This window comes from Manacus candei, unplaced genomic scaffold, assembly GCF_025592945.1.
Source record: "Manacus candei isolate 608988 ecotype Guabito, Panama unplaced genomic scaffold, ASM2559294v1 h1tg000060l, whole genome shotgun sequence".
NCBI classification, from domain to species: Eukaryota; Metazoa; Chordata; class Aves; order Passeriformes; family Pipridae; genus Manacus; species Manacus candei.
Genome location: NW_026138108.1, coordinates 10,824,506 through 10,852,367, shown reverse-complemented (window position 1 = coordinate 10,852,367; position 27,862 = coordinate 10,824,506). Strand labels below are relative to the sequence as shown.

Here is a 27,862-nt window from a genome sequence, read left to right as displayed (position 1 = left end):
TATTGGGGATCTGTTTTCATTAAGCAGGAAACCCATGAAGGGAGACATTGCTGACTGTTGGTCTGTAGATTTGTTAGCCTGAGAGGAAAGGATGTCACAGCTTTTTGAAAAAACCCAAACTTTACTGTGACACCCCAATGCCTGTCATAGGATATCTCAGATGAGATAAATGAAATGTAACATCAAAAACATGTAACATTAGAAAATGTACAAACCCTTATACTGAACACCTTCAAACAAGCTTCTCAACTCTTATTCTGGGATGGTCTGTGTAACCTACAGCAGCAATGCTGCAGAAAGTAACTTGTTATAGATGATTGAAATAAGGGAATTTGAATAATTACCTTTGATCTAGGCCTGCATTAATCTAGTAAAATATTTAATGATTTCCATTTTGAGATAGAGCCGAGTGCTTTTGCTGACTTTAAGTGTTTGAGGAGCTATGGAATGAGCCTGCTACTGAAGAGATTTTTTTGACTTAAGCTTGGAAGACAATTAAAAAATGGCATCTAGCTGAGTTACTGCTACTCTTTGGCCTTGCTAATTAGCCTTATGCCTTTCCCCCCTGCATTTTAAAGAGGAACAAACTTTCCAAACAATACGAATTGTATCAGTGTGCACAGTATGATCTGTTACTTTAATATTGGCTTGTTTTAATAATGCAGAATTATTAGAACAACTTTGTGTTGTTTAAACCTTTCTTCAATCTGTAAAGTCAAAAGAAATAACATAAGATCTGATATGATTTCAACATATGTCTTTCTTTTTCCATGTTTAGTTATCCTTTCCTGCGACTTCTTGTCAGTGATTTGGGAGCAATGTTAGAAGTGGAAAAAACAGCTTAGAGTAATTGTCACTAAGCAAAAGCAGCTTGTAACATGAAATACCAGTCAAATACCTTTTTTTATTATTATTTTTTTTAATATACTCAAAATTTTTGTTACTGTTCTAGTTTAATGTATTACATGGAATGCAGACAGAAAACCAGAGTGGACAGATCACAAGGCAGTGATCTGAGGTATGTGAGAAGGATGTCCTGGGGAGGATGACCTCTGTAACCTGCTCATAAACTATAGAAGGTGGAATACTCAAGTGTTGTTATTCACAGTGGAGGCTGATGGACTAGAATGTTTCTTATTAAGGTACTAAAAAATGTACTTGAGTGGGGGATTAAGAGGGTCTTCAGGATTTATTTATGAAGCCTTTTACAGTATAACTCATTTTTAGCTTATAAAAGCAGAGTGCATCTTTTCTCTGTTAGTGCTTAACTGTTTCTGTCTAGAGTAAAATAAGGATTAAACTAATCTGAAGGACGAAGAAAAAGTTAGCTGAAGTGTTATGAGGAAGTGAACTTTTTGTAGCTTGAATGTACACTTTTTCTCCTTGTTTTTCTGAAATGTCAAGCATTTACAATTAACAGAATGCTCTGTTGGAGCAGTCTGGTTTTGAGCTTCTATGCCTTTTGTTAGGTGACATAGTGTTGATTGCCATTCACTGGGAGTGTTAATAGGTATGTTCCTGCAGAAGTTTACATGAGATGTACTGGAAGAAATGAAGACAGCATAAAAAGGACCCCAATCCTTACTGCAGTCTCTTAGTGTTGCTGTAAGATAGGATAAGGCCAACAAAGATAGGAACAATATGTTGGGCAGGCTGAGACCAGACCAGATGAGTACTGGATGTCAGCACCCTGAGAAGGATTTATGAAAAAATGGTGCTAGGGAGATACAGGGGAGAAGGGTAATTTTTGGACAAGTACTAAGTGCCTGCTCTGAATGTAGAAGAAAACATGAGAAAAGGCAAAAGAAGAGATTTATGGAAGTACAACAAGGTTTGGAAATGTTTAGGGAGCAAAAGCATCAAAGCTGAAAAGCATCTGTTAACCAAGTTTCCTACTGTTTTCTACGCTTTCAGCATCTCTTATGAATATAGAAAATGCATTCACTCCTAAGGATGGCACTCAGGTAACCTCAGGTGACCAGTTAGTAATGATTTAAAAGCTAATAAGTTGATTGTAGACACCTGTATCCTTTAAAGCATCACTGATTGCTGGGAGGAGACTCCAATAAATTGGAGGGGGTGTGAGCAGTGGGGAATCTCTTCTTCCACTTATAACAGCAGCACAGTGTGGTCTTAAGCAGGAAAACTTTTAAAGTAAGTACTCAGTAATGAGACATCTTCGAGGTAGGAATTCACTTGCAGTTCCCTGGATATGTTGCAGGTTTGGGAGGTGCTCTGCTGTGATTAGCAGTTACTGGTGCACCCCTGCATGAAGGTACCCTTCTTAACAAAATTGGTCAGTTAGACCTGCAATTTTGGAATGATATCTCATGGTGGTCTGTGGCACAGAGACCAAAGATAAATAGGTGAAATTCAGAATCAAACGATGATTTTGCAGTGGCACGGTAAGTCAGACTACTAATGCAATTGTAGCAGTATGTGGGAATATTTAAATTAGTGCACTGATAGTATAAAAAAAGGAATTTGGGTGTTCTGTGTAGGTTTCTTTTATGGTTTCCCCAGAGCAGCTCTGGTAGTAGAAACAATACCCTTCTGAATTTAATCAGGCAGCCATACCAGACTTGCTTGGATTGAGATATTTGCAGAGGCAATTAGTCAACCTCCTAGAGTCTGAGGATAAAACTAATATTTTAACCAATCCTCCAACTGATTGAGGTTTCTTGCTGCTTATTACTCTTACTCATAAGATGATTTTTAAAAACCCCACTTGTGTAATACTTGAGAATAATTTTTATAAACACAGTTGTAAGGGCCTTTTGGTAAAGCAGGTTCTGAAGGTTGCCTTGGGAACTTGCACTGAACTCGATATCGATCTGATAGAGTGGGGATCATTAAACCATTTGCAATGAAAACTATGTTTGAATAAATACATGTTAGTGAAAGCAAAGGCTGAGTAATGGTGGGTTAAATCTTGCTTTTCCTCTCTTTGTCTGTGCTTAAGTGCTCTCTGAGAAGGGTTAGTACCTTATTTATATTAGATCTATTTGAGGATTGATCTTTCTTTGGCTTCTAAATGTTGCCATGTGCCAAACTCTACGGGGGGTTTGATGCAATAGAAATTGTTTCTGGGCTAAAAAGTCTTTCTCTTGCTGCATTAAGCTTTGGCTTCAAAGCTGTTAAGGAGTCACCTTTTCAGTGGAGGAACTGGTTGTCTCTGAGGCACTGCAGTGATTCCAGGGGCAGCTTTTACAGATATGTGGTAAGGAGTCCTGCTCCTTTCTGTGTGACTTGCAGGCTCTTAGAGGCAGAGAGGTATCAGGCAGTGATACAGCTGTTAGGATAATACTGTGCCTTCTGATGTGGACACACACCAGTCCATGTCCTTGATACTTTTTAAAGAGCTTTTACCCTTCTTGGAAGCATAAAATAATAATGCAGCATTAATGTTATGGCCATACTTTTGTTGCTAATTTGGAAGATCAAAAGGCATTTCCTATCACTCCCATGTACAGAATGGGTTGCTGAACACTAGAAATACTAAAAAACATAGTATGAGACTGTAAACTCTCTGAGGTGTTTCTTGAAGTCCATTATCGTTGCAACTGAACACACTGTGTGTCCTCAGTTACAGAAACTATATCTTTATGCTTTTAGCATTTGTTTTCCTTTGTTGTTTTTTTTTTCTTTGCAGAAAGCTGATTTGGTCTGGTTCTCTGACTGCAGATATTCTTTTCTGTTTGCTTGACAGAATGTAGTCTGAGGCGTGATAAAATATGTGGGCTACATACTCTGTGACTGGAAGGCTAAATGTTCTGGAGCTTGTAGTGTTTTGCAGTGTCTGCTACATTTGCAGTTGACAGTCTTGCATTTCCAGCAGTTGTTTTTGCAGTGTTCACTGGGTGCGTTGCCAGTGGTGAGAAGCCTGGAAATGAGAGCCAGCAAAACCCAGACAATGTGCTGCAACTTTTAAAGTGTCTGACTATGAATAGGATCTCTCTGCAGAACGGCTCATTATTTTCTGCAGGTTTAACTCTAAATGACAAGCTTGTGAGCTGTTTTTTTCGACTCGTTCTCACCTTCATCTCAACACCTTTTTATCCCTTTGTTAACCAATTCTATGCACTAGGGAAATGGCAAATGTTAGTGATGTAGCTGGTAGGCGATGTGGGAGAGAAGACAAGACATCTACTTAGCCTTTAGCTTTTTTTGCATGTCTTCAAATTCAATTACTAAGTGCATTAAGGTTTCCCATTTCAAGAATAGCTGCTTAATATGTAAGCAGAGGACAGAGATATAGTTTTGCCCTTTATTTGATTCATTTTCTGAATTACTGAGACCAAGTTGAATTTTGTTAAATGTGCCCAGTTTTTCAGTGAAGAGAGGGAACTGATGCCTTAGATTTGGCATATGGATTAAACCTGTTATGTCTCATATGTGTGTGTTTTATTTTTGGCTCTTAGCATGAAACAAGGAGGCCTTTCTCTTAACTGCCCTTCACTAGCAGCACCACAGCAGTCTAGAGAGAGAATAGAGCTGGAGAGTAAAATGCAGGTAGGAGTTTATAGAGGGCAAAGAGCTTGAGATTGTATTAGTAAAGATTTTAATAAACTGTTCTTCAGAAAGTCTCCTCAGTTTTGTTTTGGTTTGGTTTTTTCTGTGGTTCATTCAATTTAATAAATTATAAAGAGTTTTAGATCTAAGTTGAGCTGAACAAGAGTTACCACTGTACAAGCAGGGCTGATGAATTTTGTGTGCATAGCTAGGTTTAATCATTTAATATTGAAGCCTCAGTTGCCCTTCCATAAATGCTCTTAAACATAGACTGTGATCACATCTCACAGGTGAAGCCATCTGCATTTATTTCCCCTATTTTACACAGGCTCACATAAATGCACACATTCTCTTTTGTTTTCTGTGTATTACAGAATTCATACAGGGACTGCAAATGGCTTTGTTTTGCTTTCTCTGTAAACTGTTGTCAGCTCAGTGGCTGAGACATCCAGTTTGGTGCTTGGGGTTACAGGTACAGTCCCATCAGTGCTCTAAGAGTGAGGGCTCTAATAGAAAACCAACTTCACTGTAAGACAACTGAGTGTGTGTAGGGGAAGGTGCACCATAATTTTTGTGGTATGCAGTCTAACTGTGAGGAGTGTAATGACCCTTAAAGTGATGCTCATATTTATTTCTGAACTTATGCCAAATTGTCAGAGCTTTTCTTTAACTGGTATCCCTCTTCTCACCTCGCTTTCCAAAAGGTGTGTTGATAATGAGCCCTCCTCTCAGCAGCTTAGTCCTGTGCTTGTCATGGGGGTTTCTGATGCCAGTGGGGTTGCTCACATGATGAGCTTTTTATCCACATTCACAAGCAGCCTACAGTCTGGAAAGATTTCTGGCAGGGTTGGAATGCAAAAAAAAAAGAAAAAAAAAAGGCTAAAATCATATCTTTATTGCCATTAAAAGCATGTCATCAAAAGAGTTCTTTACAATTAGTTTCCCTTGACAGCTCTTCAGAGGAAAAAAAATAAATCTCGAGATTCCTCTGCACTGAACCAAATCACAGTGTAATTATTCCCATGTGATACCACTGAAGGGAATATGAATGTACAGATAAAACTTAAAAGTGAAATCTATCTCCATGTTTTCAGTCCAGAACTGAGGAAAGTGAGGGCAATTTAGTTGAATTGAAGAGGGTTTAAACAAAGTCTTAATCTGTTTTTTTATGCTCTTCTTCTTTCCTGTTACAAAACAGTTCTGAAACCTGATTCATTTACAGCCACAACTAATGAGCAGGCTGGAATTCTTAAGGTGTGCTCAAGAGAGCCCTGAGGGCTGTTCTTTGCCCCTGCACCCCCGTGCTCAGTAGCTAAAAGCCGGAGATGAAGGCAGTGAGGTGGGCAGCCTTCCAAATTGCATCCCACTGTAAGCATTAATAACTTTGACTCCTTTTGACGGTGTGACAGTTCACAAAGAACATCTTCCTCCTTCCAGGAGAGAGAGACATGCGTAGATCTAGCCCAGACCTGAGCTGTGCCTGGGTCCTTTCCAGCTGTTTGCATTGGTGCGTGGTTTGCAGGGCTATTCTCCTTTGTACTGGTGAACACGGCCTGTAGAGAAGGTAAACATTAAAAATTTAGGTCTTTCTATGTTAAAAGAATGTTTGACAACAAATGTGAAACAAACATCCCCGAGTTGTTCCCACTGAGAACAATTAGTAAGATTTCCACTTTGTGGGGTTTTTTTTTGTATTTTTTTTTTTTTTTTTTTTTTTTTTTTTTTGTTTTTGTTGCTTTTGTTTCTTTGTTCGTGAGATCTGGCTGGGAGCAGAGGCATTGCTAAGTTGCTTTTGAACATATACTTTCAGTAGGCCAATATAGTACAAGCCTGAGCTCCTGCCAACAGTCAGACAGCCTGGAAGTAAATGTAATGCCCTTCTACATTTCTATAATTGTTTGTATTTTGAATATGGGAGAGAAATGTCACTCCTCAATTAGTCTGCATGCTAGCTCACCTTGTATGCAGCTGCTACCAAGAATTTTTCTCTGTTTTTAAGATGCACAAATTGGTAAAAGGTTATGGCTCTTACTACATATGAATGATCTTTACAGAGGTTCCCCAGACACTTTCTATAGAAAAGAAGTGCTGCAGAAAGGAAGATATTTATGAAGCAGTTTCAGGAGGCTCATTAACTTCCAGAACATGGATGAACTTCAGGTAAAATAAACATTTAAAGGGCAGCCTTGCATTTTAAGGGACAGGTGGCAAGAATAGTTTGTATCTGCAGTTATATTTATAAACATGGCACTTGGAAAACATCAGATGCTGTAGAAAAGCTTGTCACTATTTGGTTGCTCCCTAAACAGGAGGAAAAAATGTTAGTAGGGAAACTATGGTAAAATAAGAGGTATGCAATGTCAAACCTCAGGAGCAGAAACAGATTGTTTCCAACAATTCCAACTGCAAATGAACATTTTTTTTACCCTTCGTCCCTGGGTTTTGATTTTAATTTTCTCATACTTACAATGGGAAATGCTACAAGAAAAGTGGAATATTTCTGAATTGTTAGGAAGAGATTTTGGTGTGTCTCATTGCCAGTGTTAGCTGTGCAGTGGGAATATCCATATTCGTGCAAACTGAAGAGCAAACTAGTGGTATTGGGTTGCTTTTTAAAATTTTTTTGCTCAGGCTGGTTCTGCATCATTGCATTTGTCACTTTAAAACAGGTACTGAGTTAATATCTTTGCATGTGATGCAAATTGTCTCTTGTAGGAAGAGAAATCATCAGTTGTTAACACTGATGTCTTTGACTAAAATTTACAAGTGGCTATTGGCAAAGGCCAACACTCTGATTTGCCAAGAGAGGTGGTTCTTTATTTCTGGCTTGCGTGTACCCCAGCGTAAGTGCTCGGTGATCAAAATCTAGTTAACAGTTTTATTGAAGAAATATTGGTCAGTAGAGAATTCAGTTTATTTTCTCTTTCCAACACTGGCACTGGCTTTGGAATGCTAGCAGGGAAGAATAAATCAAAGTCAGACTTTTCATCTAATCTTGTTTTCTCTTAATACACGCTGTCAGGCCTGTGGCATACAAACAGCCACATATTTGCTATGCAAGGTATTGTTTGTGAAGCTTTTTCCTTCAGGGTGAAGCTATGATATCAAGGTTGATTTTTGTCAAGTGTTTTTGTTTGCTGTGTCGATGCCACAGATTACCAAGGGCCTAGACACCATGACTAGCAGTGTCTCTTGAAGTCAGAGACTTGAAGTCTAATTTTTAATTGAAAAAAAAAAGGTTAAAGGCTAATCTTAGCATCCTTTGCCAGAGTATTTAAATGAGTGAGAAATAATTGTATGTTCATTAGATATAAATCATAGCAAGATGCAATGGTTTGAATCTTAGGCTAAGAGAATTCAGATTGGAGACTGATTTTTAATGATCAAAGTAAATGATAGAAGAATTTTTTTTAATTTAAATTTAGTCCTTAGTGCTTATTGTTCTTAAGTAAAGACTGACATAGTTGAAATGTTGAGTTTGGTGCAGAATTTACAGTATTAAACTTAGGAAAAACTTGTGTAAGCTCCAAGTTTCTGGGGTCAGTGCAAACCTGGGTGAGGTTAGAGAGCTCCTGTGTGGGAGCTGGAATGTCATGAGCAGTGAGGCTTCCTGGCCTTAACCTGTAAATATGAGCAACTCCTGAAAAACTCCTTTGTACATGCAATTGAAGTATAACGTATCACAGTTATAGGGTTTTTTGGGTCAGTATAAGGTCATCCGTTATATTGTACCGAATGAGCTAAATGTTAAAACAATATCATAAATTAAAGGCACTGCTTTCATTGTCTTTCCTTGAACAAGGTGAAAGATTAAATTTACTTGTGGTGAATTTAATGTCTGCCTAGCCATTACTGATGGCTCCAGTGCAGTTACTTTTGTTGATCATAATAGCCTGGAAAACTAAATAGTTTATAAAAGCAAAAGCCTTAAAGGAAATTACAGAAGACCTAATGGCTTTTTGAGAGGCATGCCTTTGCATTCAGGTATACCTTTTTTTTTTTAATCCAACAAAATTAAAATAGTCTGTTAGTTATTTCTGCAATATTTTTTCCTCCTGCAATCCAGCAAATCGTTAATGAGTGTTTGTCCAGTCAGAGCAGCAGCAGCTCTTGATAACACATCTGAAGCACTATTTTCTGGTTCCAGGTTGTTTTGCCTGAGAAGAATTGAATGAGTCCTTTTGGTGGTATATATATATAAAAAAATAATTCTAAAGCATAAAAGACAACTGAGGAAATAGAGGCAGATTTTTCAGGCTTTTGGGGTGGAGAAATGGGAACCAGCCATTCTTTGTGTGACTGTGCATAGGTCACTGCCTCTTTCTGTCCCACTATCTTCCCCAGTTTCCCAGTCTGTAAGTGAAGTTACATCTCTTAATTTGTGATCTCTCTTAATTTGTGAAATGCTGGAAGCCCCAGTGTTATACAAGGGTGAAAGAGCTGTGGGTAAACATCCATTAACCCAAACTCTTTTATGAGGAGACAAGGAAGGGCTGACTGTGCAACAAGACCTTCCTTATCATGGACAGTGGAAGTTCAGATTTTTAAACTGGAAATTCCTTGCTGCGATCCCCTTACCCTCACCCCCTGGAGCACTGCTGGGAATGTAGTGGTGGTGATGGTGTTCGTAGTGCTACTGTTGGCAGAACGTTTGGAGGAGGGGACGAGGGTGTCCTCACAGACTCTTTCCTTCTCCTCTTCATCTTTTTTTTAAAAAAGAAGGTTAAGCAAAAGCTATTCTCTGCTTGTAGTTGCATTAGCTGAAGGGCCCCACTCTTGCCATTCTTGAAGGCACCAGAATTGTTACTGGCTTTGTCCCCACTGCAGGTGTGACTTAGGGTGACAAAGGTAGCACATCCTATTTTACAGAATTGAGTGCAGTGAGCTAAAGATGCAAAACGTGGTCCTTAGGTCAGTCCCTGAGGTCTCCACAATCTTTTTCTCCTGTGTGCCCTCACTTTTCCTTTCTGCAATATGATTTATGTCTCATTTCTCTTCTTGTGTTTTCCCATTGTTGTTCCATGCCACTTTTCCTCTTCCCCATGCACTCAGGGTTCTCTCAGCTCTCTTCCTGTGAGTCTCACTTGCTCAAGTAAAATCATATATTTCCTCTCTTTTTGGTAGAGGATTATCCAGACAACTGACAGGTTAAGTGTCTCTGGAAGATGGGGTGCCAAGAATGAACATTCACCAGCTGAAGTATTCCGAAGTTGTCCTGTCACCTCAGCTGGCACTGAGAATCTTTTTTGATCATGGATCCTAATTTCTCTGGGCTGACAGCATAAGTGAGCCAGATCTGTCTGGGTGCTGCTTCTGCGCTTATCTGTCAATCTCAAACAGCTTAATGCTGTCCAGAGTCATGGCTACCCTTGATTTTTCACAGAGCTGTTATTTAATCTAAGAAGTTGAGGGTGGAGTGGGGAAGCAAATAAATTAGTTGTACTTAAGTGTCTCTAAGCAAACAGATGTGTTGCTCTTAGAAGACTTTCAGGACACAACTTTAAGGGTTTAATTGTTCCCTACTGTGGTTGGGATGCTCCAGGGGAATTACATGATGTAGATAGCAATATCTCATACCCTGCACTCCCAGAAATGACTGATTATGGAACATAAGACCAAAAAGAGCTTGTACATTCTGACTTTATTCCAGTTTTTGCTTTCTCGTGACCTGCATCTTACCTTGCTTTGTGTGCTATTAGCATATGCTTTATGTTCCTTATAGCAGCAAATTCAGTTTGCTACAGAGAGCCATGGATATTATAATAAGAAACAGGAATGGCTGATAGACTTTAGAGGTTAGTGTAGAGGATTGGCCTCACTCCACAAACCACTCACCCATTTATGTGTTGACTGCTGTAATATTTACATGAGTGTTCTATAAGAATGTTTCTGTGTATATGCATCTCCCTAGACCATTCCTTAGTCCATGAGAGAAAGGTCTTCAGACTTGGAGGTGAAACCCAAGGAAGAAGTTAGTGTATTAATTAGCTTCATGCACACATATAAATTGGATTAGAAGGATTACTAACTTTAAACTTTTAATTTTAAGGCATTTCCATTCTCTGTGAAGCTGGAAAATTAAATGTAGAAAGATGTATGCAAATCCATTACTGAAATAACATGGATACAGGACAGCTATTGAGTGCCTCATGAGACACCAGCTTCCTGTGAGAGGCACAAGGAGATACAAGTGGTCACTGAGTAGCAATCTGTGTACTAAAGCTCTTCAGCCAATTCTCTGTTTCTAGGCCTGTTCTGTTTTTCAGGATAATAACAGGCTTGCAGTGGGCTTTCTTGCCTGAGCCATTGGTGTTGGGAAGCAAAGTAAAAGGAATTAGCACCTTGACGTAGTCCTTTTGTTCGTTATTGCATTTTTTATAATATGTCATGACTCCCTCATATCTCATGGGCAAACTTAAGTTTTGCTATGCTGACTTTTCTGCAGGCTGAGTCCAGCTTTTTGTCCTGGGGAGATGTGCACAGGGCTGATGTACCACCTTTCTTTTAAGTCTGCACTTTGTACCTCTGAATAGTGTGGTGTGTCCAGCAGTGCTGTGCTGAGGCCGTGTGCTGATCCACTGATGAGAGATGAAAGACTTTCCAATTACTGCAGCTAGTTCTTATCTGTTCTTGCTCTTGTTTCAACATTATTAAGTGCTTAATGAGTTTAATGGTTTTTGACAAAAAGAAGTGGAAAGCCACATAAGAGCATAGTGTGAATTAAGAGGGGAGTAGGAAAAAGCAAAGTAGTAAGATTTCAAGGATATTTGCTGACTGTGTGGCAGTTGGCCTTGGGGGATTTACTCTGTCTCATCAAGACACAGACTGTGAAGCAGTCTCTTGTATCTGCAGGGAGAGGACCATAAGTGTTTGTTGTCTTACACAAGGGTTGATGAGAAGCAAAGATTAAAAAAAAAATCTTTAAATTAGCAGCCTTTTTTGATCAGATTTGGTCAGTCATAATATTACATACAGAGTCATTAACTATCACTGTAACCATTTTTCAGATGGCATTTAGAATCATGTATGGACATAAAATTTTAAGTTCTACTTACTCCTGACAAAGGACAACTCCTATTCTTTCCATGCCAAAAATAGATTTTATGTAAACAAATAGAAAATTATAAACATAAAGCCTGTGAACCACTTAACATGGCGTTTTCTCTCCAATCAGGAGTCACATTTAAAGCCACATTACTTGAAAACTTAAGACAATCTATTTTGCTGGTATGGATTAAACAGAGTAAATGCTTATTAATTTGGTGTGCAGACAATACAGCAATGTGGAGGTTTTTTGGCCTGATGTAGCATGCTGAGAATCTGTGTCTGCACTTGTCTGTGTATCTACCCCCAGCTTCTCACACTGACTGACTTCCTTTGAAAAAGTGTGGAAGTCAATCAGAATCCTCTGATAACATTGATTATTTCCCCACACATCACCAAAGCTTTAGTAGCTTCTGCAGCTGTGCAAAAACCTTAGTTTAATGGTTCTGTTTGTTCCACAGTCCAGCTGTCTTCTCAGTGGACAGAATAAGGAGATTTGCCTGCTGGCTTCCTATCTGATGTTCTGTAAAAACAATGCATCACATTCAGCCTTGATCTGGCAAAAGATGGCCTTTAAGCAAGGTTGTTGTTGTTTTTTTTTTTTTTTTTCTTTTTTTCCCCTTTGGTTTTGCTTATTTTCATTTTCAAAAGCTGGTATTTGCATAGTGGTTTAGCTTCCAGATTGTTCCAGGAGTTGTCTGTGGCTTCACAATCACAACAAAACTCAACCTGTTCACAGTCTGTGAACCACTTAATAACAGAGTGATATTTGCAATGCTAAATAATACTTATCATGAAAAGAGCAGACCTAATAATTTCTGAAAATGTACTGATACAGTTTTGCCTCCCTTATATACCAAAAAAAACTTACATTTTTTTCTGTTGTGCTAGTAAATTGCTTTTAGCCTTTTCCTTTTTATTTGTATTTTACCAGTTTTGTCCAGGTGTATCTCATACACCTAACAGCATCATTGTCATTTTATAGGCAAAAGCATGCAGAAATTTCCATGTATGTCATTGGAATAGGTGACTTGGGAGAGTCTTCTCTGTATAAATAGGCTACCTGTTTTGTTCCTACAAAGTGCTGTCCATGGGTAGTATGGCATTGCTGATAAATGTGTCTTCCATGGAGCACAAACTGGATTTTGGTGCTCACGTGCAGAAGGTTCTTTGTCATGTAGTCAAAGCATCAGAGCCTGTTTAAACCTGCCATCAGAGAGACTCATGTGTCAACACTGGCTGTTCTGCCTGGAAGGTGGATCAGGAGGTAGGACTGGTTGTGAGGGATGTAGCTGGCAGAGCACATTGGACACCACTGAGATGGCCACTGTAGTGACCAGACTGACCCTTTGTAGAGCAGACCAGCAGCAGACCAGTGTTTTGAGCAGTGATTAAGAAAGTTCTTCATAGGTATTGTGCTAATAGAACGGGAGAACAAGGATCCCATCCTATACTAGCAGGGACATCGTGGTTTTCTCTGTGCCATCTCTATTGCTAGAAAAATACAGCAGTGCTAGATGGCTTAGGACTTCTAGTCCACAAACTCAGAAAGTGTCCTGAACACTGACTCCTCCAACTGTTCATGTGAGAGCCTTCTCAGTCCAGGGGACACCTGCCACTTGGCAGATTTACCAGGGATGTGCAACAGAGAGGATAAGGCACTCCAGTCCCCACCCTGCTGCCCAGTTGCCTTTTCATTCCTTTGGATTCTGGTGTTTTCATATCTGAGACAGTGGATCCCATTAGCAGAGGCAGTAATTCATTTAGTGTAGGAGTTACTTACAGTACAGCTGTGCTGCTTTGATGATGCCATCTGCCATCCATGGGTAAGGAGCCAGCTTCCTGCAGGCAGCACGTTGCAAGAGAAACTTTCCTTAAGACGCCAAACATCCGTGCATGAACTGTGCATGCCTCATAAAACATAAGAGCAAAAGAAACTGGTGAGTTGTTGGGAATCACTTGGTGGAGATCTGTGTCTTCAGACAATGGTGCTAGGACCTGAAATAATTATGTCTAATTGAGGTGGAATCATCAGAAGCTACCCTGCTGGCCAAGTTTAATTTCCTGGTTTTTAGATGAACCACCTAATTCAGCTCTGTGAGGTACAGCCAGCCACGTCTGTCAGGGGCATAGCTAGAAAAGCGAAATCACAAATTGCTGCCTAAATAGATCACCCTCTTAATTGCAGCAGGCCTTAATTCATCTTTGATGGGTGTATTTTTGCATTATTGCTTAATCAAAAAGCTACTGGAACAAAATATTTTTGGGAATATATCTGTGCCCTAGATCTCTCCGGGTGTTTGCTATATTGCCCGTGTCAAGGAAGGCTTTCCAGCTCTGTTAAATGGAGGAGTTGCTGCCAGGGCCCGGTGTTGGAGCTTGCTGTGGGCGGTGCAGGCAGAGCTGTGGTGGTGTTTGCCATTTCCTGGGCCAGCTGAAGCTGATGAAGTGAAATCATCTGCTGATTAGTTCAGCCACTCAGCTTATGCTGCCCTGTGCACTGGGTAGTGAGAATCTTGTTGGAATCAAAGGGCATTGCTGGTCACAATCCCACATTACATCAGCCTCAGAGTAAAGCTGTGGATTGTTACGTGCTTATCTTACAGTAGCATAGAAAACTGTGTTCCAGAGGGTAGATCTCCAAGACATCCTGAGCCATGCAAATCAAAAGAGGTGTTTAGTCATAATCTAATGCACCTACCAAGTAAAAACTTGGTTGGTTTAATAAATGGGAAAATAATGGGAAAATAGTTTTGCCCAAGTCTGTGTTTCAGAGAAAGCTAGTGGATGGTTTTAATAAAACTGTTTGTCAAGTTAAAATAAAACTGTTTGTTGTTTAATTGCTTCCTTATTCAAAAAGAAAATAAATTATTTTATCAAAGTCATACCTCCTTTTCCATAGTCAGTGAGGGCACTGAGAGTTTTCCTCATTATTTGGCAATGCTTCCTTTGCTTCATGTGTCAGCCAGTATTTGCTGAGCTGAATTGAAGTAGGTATGAAAGTTTTCTCTGAAAACAGCTGATTGATGATCCTTGCTCTAAATACTGTTTATTTGAATGCACTTTAGCTTCTTAGCAATAACATTTTCATTGGCCACATTCCTTTTACTTTAATCTCCCCCATCCACAGTCTGCAGAAGGACCACAGTCTCTGGTCTGAAGAACTACTGTATGTTCCTGCACTGTAGTCCTTTTCCAAAATATTGCAATTGCAGAGTTTTCCAAGTGGACTGAGAGTCTGTTTGTGGAAAGAAGTCAGCACAAAAAGTAGTGGCAATTCAACTGGAGGCCATTTAGTGGCATTGCAGACAAGAGGTTGGTTTTCTTCCTAAGCATAAGTGTCTCTGCTGTTGCTGGAGGCAGCATGCTGGAGCTGATAGACAAAATTCTTGTCTGATATGGTAACTCCTATAGACTTTATTTATAAAGTTGAATAATAATCTTGACACTTGTGTGACAGCAGTGTCAGCTTACTGTGATGATTTAGGTCATTAACAAATGGCAGCTATTTGCCATCTGTCATTTATAGCAGCCCAGAACCCTTATGTAACTTAGTGTTGGTGGAGCAGACTAACTTTCTCTTAATATTTTTGCAATAACAGGCTTCTATTTTAGTTTCTGAATTTTTTCCTCTAGGTGAGGTTCATGTCACTTTTGTGAGAAAAAAAGGAAAAAAAAAGTGCTACAAAAGAGGTAGACACTGAGTATGTGAGCTGTGTGGATGACTTCTGTGGACTGTTCATCTTCCAAAGCAAATGCCTGTGCTTCTCCAAGAGGGTGAAGAATGGGACAGATGAGACTCCTGTTTCCAGCAGCTGGTCAGATGCAGAACCTCACTTGTCCTTACTTGTTTGACAGTAAGATTCAAATACCTACCAAATTTTTGTGGGATGGGGACTACTGAGATCACTTGCAACCAAGGAATTCCAGGATGGTAATTCAGCTGTTATGGAGCAGCTATTGCAAATCTGAAAACAGCTTAAGAGTGTCAGACCACAGACTGTTTTGAGCCCCTTAGTTCAGTGAGCTGGCTTATACACAGAGAATAGTTATTTCTGATGAACTCTTGGATGTTACTAGCCAAGATACTCTTCCTGGAGTTCTTTACCATTTCCAGAACTAATTAGGCACTGCCATCTCAGTAATGCAATTACTGTGGCTCAGGATTAAGGAAAGAAGCGTAGCTGAATCCCAATCAAAAAGTGAACCATGACACACAACCCTGGGATAACTGGGAGATGGGCTCAGCTGACTTTGAAGCTGTGGCTCATATGCCTTACCCCAGTGACCATTTCAAAGAAAACTGACCTCAGATGCCTACCCAGTAACACTCTTCAAATGTGAATAGCAGTCCAGCTCGGTCGAAGTATAGCTTGATGTCACTGTGGATTTACTGGGTACTTGAAGGTTGTGGGGATTTCAGCAAGCAGAAATGAGTAGAAGAAGCAGTTATGATAATAGAGGTAATTGGAGTTATATTTTAACAGAGTGGATATAATTAGGGTGTGGCAGGTAAGGTTTTTAGAAAGCAATATATTAATCAGTTTACAAGGGATTCAGCCTGCACTGCCAGTGTTAGCTGCCCGAAGGCTGGCATTGCTTAGCCTGCTGGCCTCTGAGTAGCATCAACTAAAACAGAATTGCTGTGCTGGGTAACTTTTATAATAGATTTCTGTGAGAAACAGGAAGGAACAAACATTCTGCTTAACGGAAAAACTTGCTTAGTTGCATGAACACAAGGGATAAGGCACTGTTTTTCATGCAGAAAAACATTGTGGTATGTCAGCATGTTGGCACTGCTAGTGAATAAGCTATTTTAAACATACATCCCAGAAATAGAAAAAAAGCTATGATATTTAAGTCTGCAAACCTATCTTAAATGGATGAAAAAGTACACAAAATTATACCATGCAGTTAGAATTTTGGACTCCAATGAGAAGTGAATAAAGAGTAAACACGGACTCTTTCTATAGGCAGCTGTTAAGCAACTAAGTTTTTAAACACTTCTAAAAAATTTTGACTAGCAAAGCAGCACACTGTGGTAATAAGGGTTGCAAGGCCAACCTTATGCACGAATAAACGTATTGATATGTTTTAATGGTATTTCTGAGGGTTGATGTTGCAATAACTGCCTTCATTAATGATCTTTCGAAGCCAAGTGAAGGCATTATTACAGAGGTTAAATCATTCTCTTACAGCACAAAGATAATATATTGATGGTGTATTTGGAAGGTTCCTTTGTAGACAGAGCACCAAACAGTAGAAGTTCTTTTTTACTGTGTCCGACTGCTTTCCAAGCAAGCAAAAATGTCTTTTTGGAATCAACCTTGCTGGAAGCAGGAAGCTTAAAGTTATGGGTGGAATTTGTATAGTGTATTAGTGCTCCTAAGAATGAAAATAGCAATTAGAGAAAGTGGTCCTGATCTTTGTCCTGTGAAAACTTCTTATTTTCCCAAAGGAAAGCTATGAGTAGCTTGTAGCTTTTCATTTGTTTTTGTTTTTTCCTTGTTTATTTGTTTTTGGTTCCTGATTTGAATCACTGTCTCTCTTCCCCTAAAAGTACACAGAGATTCTGAAATATGAATCACCCTATTGAATCTGTAGTAGCTACTGTGCCACTAACAGCATCAAGATATTTAAAGAGGGAGAGGACTTTTTTCCTTGGATCTTAGCTATTGTATTTAATTCTGATTTAGAGGGTAGATCAGGTTGATGTCTGGCATGCCACAGATGCATGCGCATGAATTCAGTCAGGGAATGTGCTTCTTGGAAAATCAAATTAACTGCCCTGCAGATAACAACATCTCTGATTTTGCAAACTCATCTAGCATTCCTCTATGACTGAGATTTATCAATGAGATGTAACCTACAACTTGCACATTCCTGATTTTTCAACAAGCACATTCTTCAGATTGTGTTCGAGAAATACTGAGAAAAAGTTAAATTTGCGAGTGTGATTATGTAGGTTACTATTTATTTAAACTACTTTAAAGTTTATACTGAAATTAGTAAAAACAAAGTCATTGTTTTTAAGAGCTTACTCCATTTTTGTGAGAATAGGTACTCCATTACTCTTGTTTTAGATGGTGTAGAAATGTGTTGCTGTTTAATAGGAAATGCAAAACTGTTGGAATATTTATACTATGACTCAAATCCCCCATGTTTTCGGTCAATGAAACCTGGGCAAATTTCCTGAACAACTTCAAGAGGGACATTAAGCTTCGTTGAAAGAAATGATGTTTGTAAATGTTGAAACTGTGAAATTCCCTAGGAGTGGTTGTCTGCAAATTGTGTTGTTTTCTCTCAAGTAAAAAAATGCCATTGAGATACATTAGTTGCATGTTTTTAATTACAGAGGTTTTCCTGTGTTTTAGCTAATATTGCAAATACTTTCTAATGGGTGTAGTGCATATAATTCAGTCTCCTCAGGCAGATTTAAATTCCAACACATGGTGCTGAGGACTTAGAGCAAGGTGTGAAAACTGTTGAGATGAGCCTTTGTTATTTGGGTATCCGAGGCACTTAAAGCTGATCATAAGAGTTGAATTTTTGATATTGTATCTACATATTGTTAATGACATTGTATTACTGAGGCCTTAATTTGTCAATGTAGTGACTTCCATACCACGAGAATGAGTTTTTGGAACATATTAATTAATTTGAGGCTTGTAACTCCTTTAATTTTGAGCACTTAAATTGGGGTCTAGGTAAAGCTCAAAGGGATTTTATGCTGCTGGAGAGAGAGTCTCTGCATAGTGTCACAGAGTATTTTACTGCGTTATGGTGCCTTCAGTATTTTAGAGAGGTTTAGTTATGAGGTGTGTGTATCTTCAAGAGATCATGGGCTACTACTGTAATAAGAAAGTATGTGTTTTTATACATGTTTATTGTCTCAGAAGTTGTAGTTTTAATGTGGTCTGTGAAGTGTGGATCCCTCTGGATTCTCCTGTGTGGGTTTCAAAATGAGGAACTGCAGTGAGATGCTGCAGTGTGAATTGGATTGTCAGGCCTGCTGTTGGTAGGAGGTTTTTTTGGTTTGTTTTGTTTTCCTTTTCTGAAGCAAAGTTGTCTCAAGCCCTGTATTTTGTGCTGATTTTCATTCCTGGAGGATCTCATTATAAGCCATCAAAGCAGTCTTTGATTGGGAAAGAATTCTACCTGTCTGATGCATCTGAGAATAAATAAAAATAAAAATGTGCTTTATCTCTCCACTCCCTCCAACAGTTGGTGTTTCATTGGGGAGGTAATTGATAAATTCAAGTGTAGCAGAAATGAAAGTTATTGTGGAAGGAAAGACAGAAATTTTCAAAGGAGCACATTCAGAGATGTAGTTTTTTTACAAATACTGCTATAAAAAGAGTATGAGCAAATACCATATAGATTTTTCCTATATCATAGTGAATTCTCAGTAAATACCAGGAAGGAGACCATTATCAGATGAAATGAATATGCTAAAGTTCACACTAGGCATTTACTTAGGTTCTGCTCTAATTATGGAGAGATTTTCAGTTTTAAAGTTGATTTTTAATTCTTACTAGATATATTCATGTAGATAGAATAATCCTCCCTTCATGAAATAGAATTATTAAAAAATGACTAGGTTAATAATGCAAATTTAAGAATCTTGACATGCAAATGTTCCTAATAAAAAGAGTAGCAAACTCTAAGTAGAGCACTTAGTTTGCAAAGAATTCAGCATCAGGATTTGGTATTGCTGAGGAGTGCAGTTATCTGAAAGTAAAATATACGAAAACAATAAAATACAAATACAATGCAGGTTGGGTTTTTTTGGAGAAGTCAGACAACTTAAGAAAACTGGAAATCTTTTAATTAATTTTTTGCAAAACTGCTCATTTAAATTTGTAAGTGCTTAACTAAACAAAACTTTAATTGAAAGTGTCAAAAGTGATCCATAGCTGCATTACATTTTTCTTCTTTATGCATCATTTCCTTTGCCATTTAGTTGGAGACCAACCACTCTTCTGACCTATCAGTTAAGACAGAAAATGTTCACACTGGTTTCTTAGTGCTCTTTAAGGGGAAGAATGAAAAGAGGCTTGGGTTGAAAAAGATATGAGTTTATTGGCTATTTTTTTTCTAAACCAGTGTTCTGAACAGGTGGCCACAGGACAATTTTATGGATGCAAAAGGCTTTATTCCACGTGTACTCTTTCCATCCATGAGTGTGGTTTCTGTTAAAGGTATTTCTGACAATGACTTTGTTAAATCCAGATGTCTGTAGTAAAATGGATGATATAAAAATCCTTAACTGGCATAGATAAAGATAGAAAACTAATCAACTGATATTGTGTCTAGTTCATTTTAGCCAGTGTATCTTGCTAGTATCACGTAGATTTTTGTGTACAGGATAAATATTTCTCAAAAATATGGGAACGGGTACGTATTTTTGATGGGCGTACCACTCACTTTGTGAATTTATGAAAAGCCAGTTATAAAGCTTACTTTGAATAAATACATATAAACCCTTTTACTACACTGTAAATTATTTGCTACTTACTTAGACAGAGTAGGTTCTCACCAGGCTCTCTGTGTTGTTCTGCAGAATGAGTTGGAATGATTCTGCTTTAAGAATCTAGACACGTACTGGTGTGGCACTCACACCATCCCAAGAGAAGGGTTTTCTCCTAAGGAATCCCAGCCTCTGAGAGCACTGAGGGAAGTTGATCTGGTCTCCCACTATGCTTGTGGAGAAACATTGTCTCAGAAAGTGTACAAGGAATATAAGAAGCTGTCAAGTAATCCAGTTTATTGAATACATTCTTGGGGTGTTCCAGACCTTGATGCCTTCCTCTGAATTATGGGTATATCTTACAAATGTTTTGCAGCCTCTGTGGCAACGCCAGGGCAAAGGTGGTTTTGGCAATTTTCAGTGCAATTTTCTGTGCCTTAGAGGCAGTCAGGCAGGCTTGCCCTGGGCTCACCTGAGCTACTTTGCTCTGTAATGGTTCAAATTAGGTCTGAAAAGTTCTTTCTTTGAGATGTCAGCAGGCAAGACACCACCTCATAACCCAGGAGAGGAAATCTATCTGTTGTACTCTCGCCCTGCTCTGCTTATCAAAATGTTTTCAAAGACTCTTTCAGATATAAGAGTATTTTAAAGGGAAATCACCTGAGTTTTGGCCCCAAATAGTCTTTCTTGGGGCAATATAGGATTCATCTGTCTTTTGAAGTTGGCAGTTCTATCAGTTTACATCTTCTGTTTTACAGACCCTTTATATTTTGAAGAGGAAAATTCATGGTCATCTTTCACAGAAAAAAACCCCTTTCTGGTTGTCTCTGCAGCGAGAGATAAAGAATAAGTTTTGAAAAATATAATAACAGGAAACTAGGCTAACAGGAAAGATTGCACTATGCTATTTTGCTGGGAATTGTGGAAATTGATGGTTCGAACCTGAATGGAATAAGCATGAATTCCAGCCCTTTTAGCCCCAGTAGTTCATCATGTGTCTCATCAATTAATATAATTACTGTATTATCAATATGTAGTTTCCTGAAAAAACTGGAAAGGCTGAATACAGTGAAGAGGCCCAGATTTGTTGTTGGCTGATAAATGCCATGCCTCTGTTTCTTAAGCAATCCTACATTGTCCACAGAAATGCTCCTGTACCAAGTTGTATTTCTGAACTGTAAACTCTACTGAGAAATGAATGCCAACCATAGTAAACATGAGATCCAGGTCTCTTTGCATATTGTGACTCTTAGAACAAATGTCATCTGGACTAAAAATAAATCCCAGCTGGAACATGGGATCCAAGGAACTTGGATCCTAGAGAAAACTGAATATAGAAGAGCATTGTGTAGTTGGATTTATTTCAGATGGAGGCTGGTGAGTGCAGAAAAAATGAAAGCTCAGATCCATAATTTCATGTTCTGGCATGGGGAAGTGTGTAATAAAGTCCCTGGGTCATAAAGAGTTTGGCATGTGGAGTTCCATGAAGGAACCAAAAGTCATCTCTGTTTGCCTAAGAGCAAAAATACCTTTTATGTACAAACCAAGTCTAAACTGGAAATTGAAGCATATTGCAGGAATATAAACTGGGGTTTATGACTGTGTTTAATGGCACTTAATGGAAAGCTATTTATACAAATCAAGCAGCACATTTGTGTGTGTGACTGCCCTTCCTTGCAGCTTGTTGACTGTGTGCAGTTCTTATTTCATGGAGGGAAGGAAGGGTTCACTGACATGCCACCTCTGAAAGGTGCTTGCTGTTCATTCAGCAATGGGCTTGGGGCTTCCACAATGAGATTTATTCATGGAAGTCCTTCAGTGGGCTTTGAAGGACTGGAAGGAGGTGAAAGTTCCCTTGGAAAACAAGTGGTATTTTACATTTGCATTCTTAAGAGGTTGTTTCTAAACTTATCTTTGGAACCATGAAATGTTGTACACAGAAAGGCATAAAAGCAAGTCGCTGTTGGCTTGTGTTGAACGCAAACATACCAAAGCGACATATAAAGTCAGTAAGATGTACTTGGCTTGGAAATCCATCTTATTTATGCTGTCAGTTCCACTCCTGATGAGGTGGTGAGTTGTGCTGAGTGCTTCTCCCCCTGCCTCCTGTGAAAGCATTAGTCTGCAGGAACGTGACGATGGCTTCTTGTGACTCCCGTGCTGTGACTGTTTTCGGTGTCACGTGCTGGGACTCACTGCAGGCAGGTCACACAGATTAATGTAATTTGGGTTGATCTGAAACACCACAGCACATACTGTGGATTAGTTCCTCGCTCACTGATTACAGCTGACCTCGTTTCCTGACATGCCCTTACATTTTACCTTATAAAGAATGTAAGGCAAAACCAACCTTTGTATTAATTAACCCTCTTTAATACCTGTCATGCTTTCACCTTTTGGCAGAGGCTCACTAAGAAAGAGATTCAAAATAATATCTTGTGCAAAACTGGAAACAGGTCATGTAGTACTCTGCTGATTTTGCTTTGTTACAAAGGCTTTCATCAGTAAATATCTCACTATTATGAATAGTTAATCCTTTCCTCTCAATAAAGTGCAAAGTAACAGAGATACTACTACATTGTAGTTCAGTGTAGTAACTCATTACTCTAACAAACCACACTAATAGCTCTCCCACTTAAGATAAAGTGATGAAAGCATATGCATTTTTATTTAGCCTCTTTCAGGCCAGTGCACAAAACTGGAATGTTACTTTTCTGAATTAAGTCCTATAAATACGTACAACTGAGGCATTCTATGCATTTAGTTTGTGCATGACCAGCATTGCACAAGAAACAAAGAGGCTTGTGTTTCTCTGGCCAGACCCTCTCCTGATGAAAATATAGATCTGGGACTTCGGCTGCAGCTTTTGCATATCTGACTCTTGAAGTCAAAAAGGTGTTGATTACTGAGCAGAAGCAGATCAGGCTTCTGTTCCTGATTTTCTTATTTTTTAAGAATGTTGTTTGTTTGTTTGTTTTTTAAAAAAAAGGTTTTTAATTGCATTTATTTCACAGGATCAGAATTTGCAGCGTGGATTTGGGTTAATAAGTTACATCGCATAGTTACCTGCTTCTGCAGTTGCCAGTGTGTTATATAAAATATGTGTTGTGTAATGAGCACTGCACTGTATAGTGCATAATGCATGGTGGAATGTATGCATTACATAAGGAATATAAAGCTAGTCCTGGGAAGGTTTTTCTAGCCTGTTGGCCTGTTGCTGGCAGCAGCCAATGCATATGGAGGAAAGAAAAAAATGTGCGAAGCAGCAGTTTCCCTGAAATATTCTTCTGGCTTTCAGCAATTAGTACTTCAGGGAATTCTGGAGCTGGTTACCACACACAGTGAAAATAACCACTCAGTGAACCTGAGAGTCTCTTCTGCTTGTGAATTCATGGGTACTGTTTGTCTAAACCAGCCTATGATGATGAACTGTAGGACTTAGGTTATGCTTTCCTGGTACTGATGCAGTTCAGTGGACACTAAAGTGGCAATAAATAGGTAAAGCAGAGACACCTGTTTCTTTATAGAATGACCCCACAGGGCAGTGTTATCATAGCACGATTTCGTTGTGTGCTTTATATCACATGGAATATTTTAATCAGCATCACACAGAATCTTGAGCTTGTGCTAGTTAATTTCTTCAAAATTACAGAGAAAAAAGGAAAAAACTTAAAAGATTTCTCATTTTTACTTGAATTTTGAGTTGTAGTTTTAAAATACAAATAAATAAGCTTTACTGTAGGCTCCACCAAGTACTGATAAGTGTATTTTTATGTGACATGGAGAAATATACTTATGTGAAAAGGAATATCACAGAAGAGAAAAAAATATAGATTTCACCATTAAGTTTGATAAATAAGTATTGTGAAATCAGTTTTTCTTCTGTTTATAAGAATCATAGAATGTCTTAAGTTGGATGGGACCCATAAGGTTCATCAATTCCCTTGCAGGGCTATGTAAAACAGAATCACATGACTAAGGGCATTGTCCAAATGCTCCTTGAACTCTGGCAGGCTTGGTGCCATGAACACTTCTCTGGAGAACCTGTTGTGGTGACCAAACAACCTCTCAGCGAAGAACCTTTTTGTAACATACAATCTGAAGTACCCCTGATGCAGCTTCCATTTCCTCATGTCCTATTGCTGCTCACCAGGGAGAGATCAGCACCTCTCTGTCCACTTCCCCCCTTGAGAAAGCTGTAGACTGCAATGAAGTCTCCCCTCAACCTTCTCTGAGCTGAGCTGCATGAACCAAGTCACCTCAGCTGCTGCTCTTAAGTCTTGCCCTCGAGGCCCTTCACCATCTTGGTTGCCCTTCTCTGGACACTCTCTAGTAGCTCTATATCCTTCTTATAATGAGGCACCCAAAACTGCCACAATATTCCAGGTGAGGCCTCCCCAGTGCAGAGCAGAGCGGGACAATCCCCTCCCTCGACCAGCTGACGATGCTTTGCCTGATGCCCCCCAGGACAGGGTTGGCCCTCCTGGCTGCCAGGGCACTGCTGACTCACATTCAACTTGCCATCGACCAGGACCCCCAGGTCCCTTTCTGCAGGGGTGCTCTCCAGCCTCTTGTTCCCCAATTTGTACATATAACCCCTTTTTTGTATGAATTACCCCCTCCTAGGTGCAGAATCCAGCACTTGCTCTTGTTAAATTTCATATGGTTGGTGATTGCCCAGCTCTCTGGTCTATCCAGGTCTCTGTGCAAGGCCTCTCTACCCTTGAAGGAGTCTGCAGTTCTTTCTAGTTTAGTATCATCGTCAAACTTACTTAATGTACCTCTAATTCCTGTATTCAGATCATTTATAAAAACATTGAAGAGCACTGGCTTTAAAATTAGGCTTTAACTTTGGTAGTCATGACCTTAAATGGCAGTTTCTGACCTGTAATCTCAACACTACTGATGTCTCACTGGCCTGTCATTCCAGGTGAGTGGACAGAGTCACAAAGAAAGAGCTTTACAGACACCTTAGGCTACTTAAATAGATATTCCCTATTCCTTGCAGAAAAAAAGCCAAGGCAAGACTTCGTGTGTTTCATTTAAAATTAGGCAGACTCCTTCAATGGGATTACTGCAGTAATAAACAAAGGAAAATGTACAAGTTTAAGCTTTTAAATTGCTAATATCAATTATCTGCTGAGATTATGGGAAATGAAAATGAAGTTGTCATGTTTTCATTTTATTTTAGTTCTAGTGTTTTCCCTTTCATTTCAACCCAGAGATACTTTTCTTATACCTTTTAACGTTTTATCTGGAAATGTGTCAAAGAAAATCTATAAGTTTAATTCATGTTGTTAGAGGTTTATTCCAGTATTGTCTTCTTTCTCAGATGGTAGAGAATGCTCTCTCTTTTTGCTTTGAAAGCTCTAGCCTAGACATTTTGGTAGAAGAAGAAGAGAAAAGATTCTATATGATAAAAGAAAAAATACTAATGAAAGAAATATGTGTTTTTACTGAGAAACAAAAGCTACAGAAAAGAAAGTAACTTGTGAAAATACCTCTCTCCAGAAATAGCTACTTCATTGCAGGAGCAGTGTTTTGTGAATCTGTTCCCCTCTTCTTGTTCTATAGGTACCTTCAGGTTAATTCATATGAATGTATCTGTACTGTTCATATTGACTGAAAGAAAATCAGATTTTTTTATTTCTGTCTGAAAGATTTTAAGAACTACTTTCTATTCTGAATCCCTGGGATTACCAATTCCTTTGAAGCAAAACTGTCAAATATCAGAACTCCTCAACGCAGGCACTTGATTAATTTCAATAATCACTATAAATTTCTTCCTTTTATCCCATCTTTCTAGCTGGGATTTAAGATCCAACTAGTTCCTGTGATACAGCACAGTCTGTATAAGTTTCTGCAATGAGAGTGAAGTTCCATCAGTTCTTTCCCAGCTACTGTTCTCTGGGAGTTTAATTTTGGCTCTGTCTGGAGATGTTCTATCAGACTGCAGACGATGGGTTTGGTTTGTAACCCGGTGCAATCGAGTTTTGCTTTGGCAAAACAGTGTATGAGGTGGGAGGGGATCTATTGTGATCATGGTTACAGCTGCAAGATTGAAAACCATTTCATTTGCCCTATTGTGAAAAAGACTGTGTTAGTTGTGCCTCTGAATAATGGCAGCATGGTCTAGATTAATTTCTTTGATCATACAACTGTGAAGCTGATGGAAGAAAAAGACTGTGTATGTTCATAGAGCAGAAGAAGAGCTGCTATATTAAGCTGCAAAGGCAGCAGTCAGGCTGCCTGAATAGCAATGTATTTCTCAAGCTGAAATAAAGCCAACATTGAATGGAATTTTAATTTCAGGGTGCTGGTTCCCAGTTGGACTGCAAGGTGCAACTCAAAATTTGCCTGGGGAGCCGAGCTTTGTAGGGCATGACTGTGATGATAAATTCTGCCTTGAAGTGTCAGCAAGGCGTTAGCTGGTAATTCAGAGCATCCAAAGATGCTACCTGGTGGTGTTTTGTTTTCAGACAGCTCATGCATTCACACCTCACGTTGCTCTCAGAACTCAACACCTCCTAGGAATTTTTCTGTAACTGTCAGTGGGATTTGCATCCAGTCATTCTCTATGATTCCATGATGTTCAGATCAGGGACTTTTTGACCTTTGAAAACTTTTAGTAACCCAAAGGACTAAAGCAGTATAAATCCAGTACAAATTATGAACAGTCATCCATGGAAATACCTAATCTCTAGAGCTGTATTACACAGAAAATTAACCTTAGTGGTATCCTTAGCTGAACGTTTGTGTACCATTCAAGCAGCATATCTCACATTATGTAATTAATACGTTTTGTATAGAGTACACAGAGTCTGATGCTAACACCAATTGGCAGGTGCTGGCCTGCCACCCAGTAATAAGCTGAAAATTTGCAAATTGCTTTTCCATTGCTGGTCTTATGTGTGAAAGTTCGTGATTTAATTTGAACTAGAGGATGTGGCATAGTGCTGTCTTGGTAACAGAGAGATATATAACATCCTAATCTCAAGAATCATATCCATTTTCCATATCTTGTTCCATTTATTTCTTTAGCAGTTGGTTGCATTTATGAAAAGCTGATGTGTTCAGTTAATAAAAAGGATGATTTTTCTTTGAGCTTCATTTACCTTGAAAATTCTGTAAAACAGGTAAATTGGATCTTTAAAATAATGTGCGTTAAAGTACAGAACCTTGCTGCTTCTCCTGGATAATAGGAAAGATGCTGCTATTTAACAGACTTACTAAATTGATTTATGCTCTTCATGAGTACTCTGTAACAGTGTTTTCAATGCTTTTAAAAGTAGGCAGTCATTTCAAACTTTAGAAATTCTATCAAATCTGATCTTGGGGGGATCAGGTTTTATGTGTTGTCCTGAAATTTACAGAAATTCTGCTTTGAGTCCTCAGAAAACTTGAGATTAGAAGAAAAGCAGGCTCCGAACAAGTTCTGTGAAACTGCTGTGATTTGCCTTTTGTAACTATCTCATAAAGTTAGATAGTTCCCTCTCCTCAAGCAATTATAACTTAATTTCTTTATATTAATTTTGATTTTTATTCTGAGAGTTTATCTCTTCATTACATACTCTAGCTGTAATTTAGCTTTTAAAGCATCGCTGATTAAAAAGAGATTTATTTCACTGAGTTAAACATTATTTTAAATGGATATAGAGGCATCTGCTAACACATGTCCCTCTTAATATGGTTAACTGTGTGAGCAGAGCTATGCAGAAGTTAATTTTGTCATTATCAGAAGCATTATCAGTTTTTCATTTCATGACTTCCAAAGAGTTTTTGCCATTTATCATTAAAAAGGGACTTGAGAATAGGTTGATTCTTCCACTAGCAACC

At 38.8% G+C, this 27,862-nt stretch overlaps 1 protein-coding gene across 3 annotated transcripts in view; it reads left to right on the top strand.

Moving 5' to 3' along the window:
* Positions 1–27,862, top strand: part of GALNT18 (polypeptide N-acetylgalactosaminyltransferase 18) — a 226,165-nt gene that overhangs the window by 46,717 nt on the left and 151,586 nt on the right. Inside the window, exon 2 of one of the 3 annotated variants that reach the window (XM_051803828.1) lies at positions 15,193–15,413. The exons of the other annotated variants lie outside the window; for them this stretch is intronic. Coding sequence (XP_051659788.1) covers positions 15,341–15,413 — 73 coding nt within the window. The 5' untranslated portion in view covers positions 15,193–15,340. The remainder of the gene's footprint in view (positions 1–15,192; positions 15,414–27,862) is intronic. 3 annotated transcript variants of the gene reach the window in all.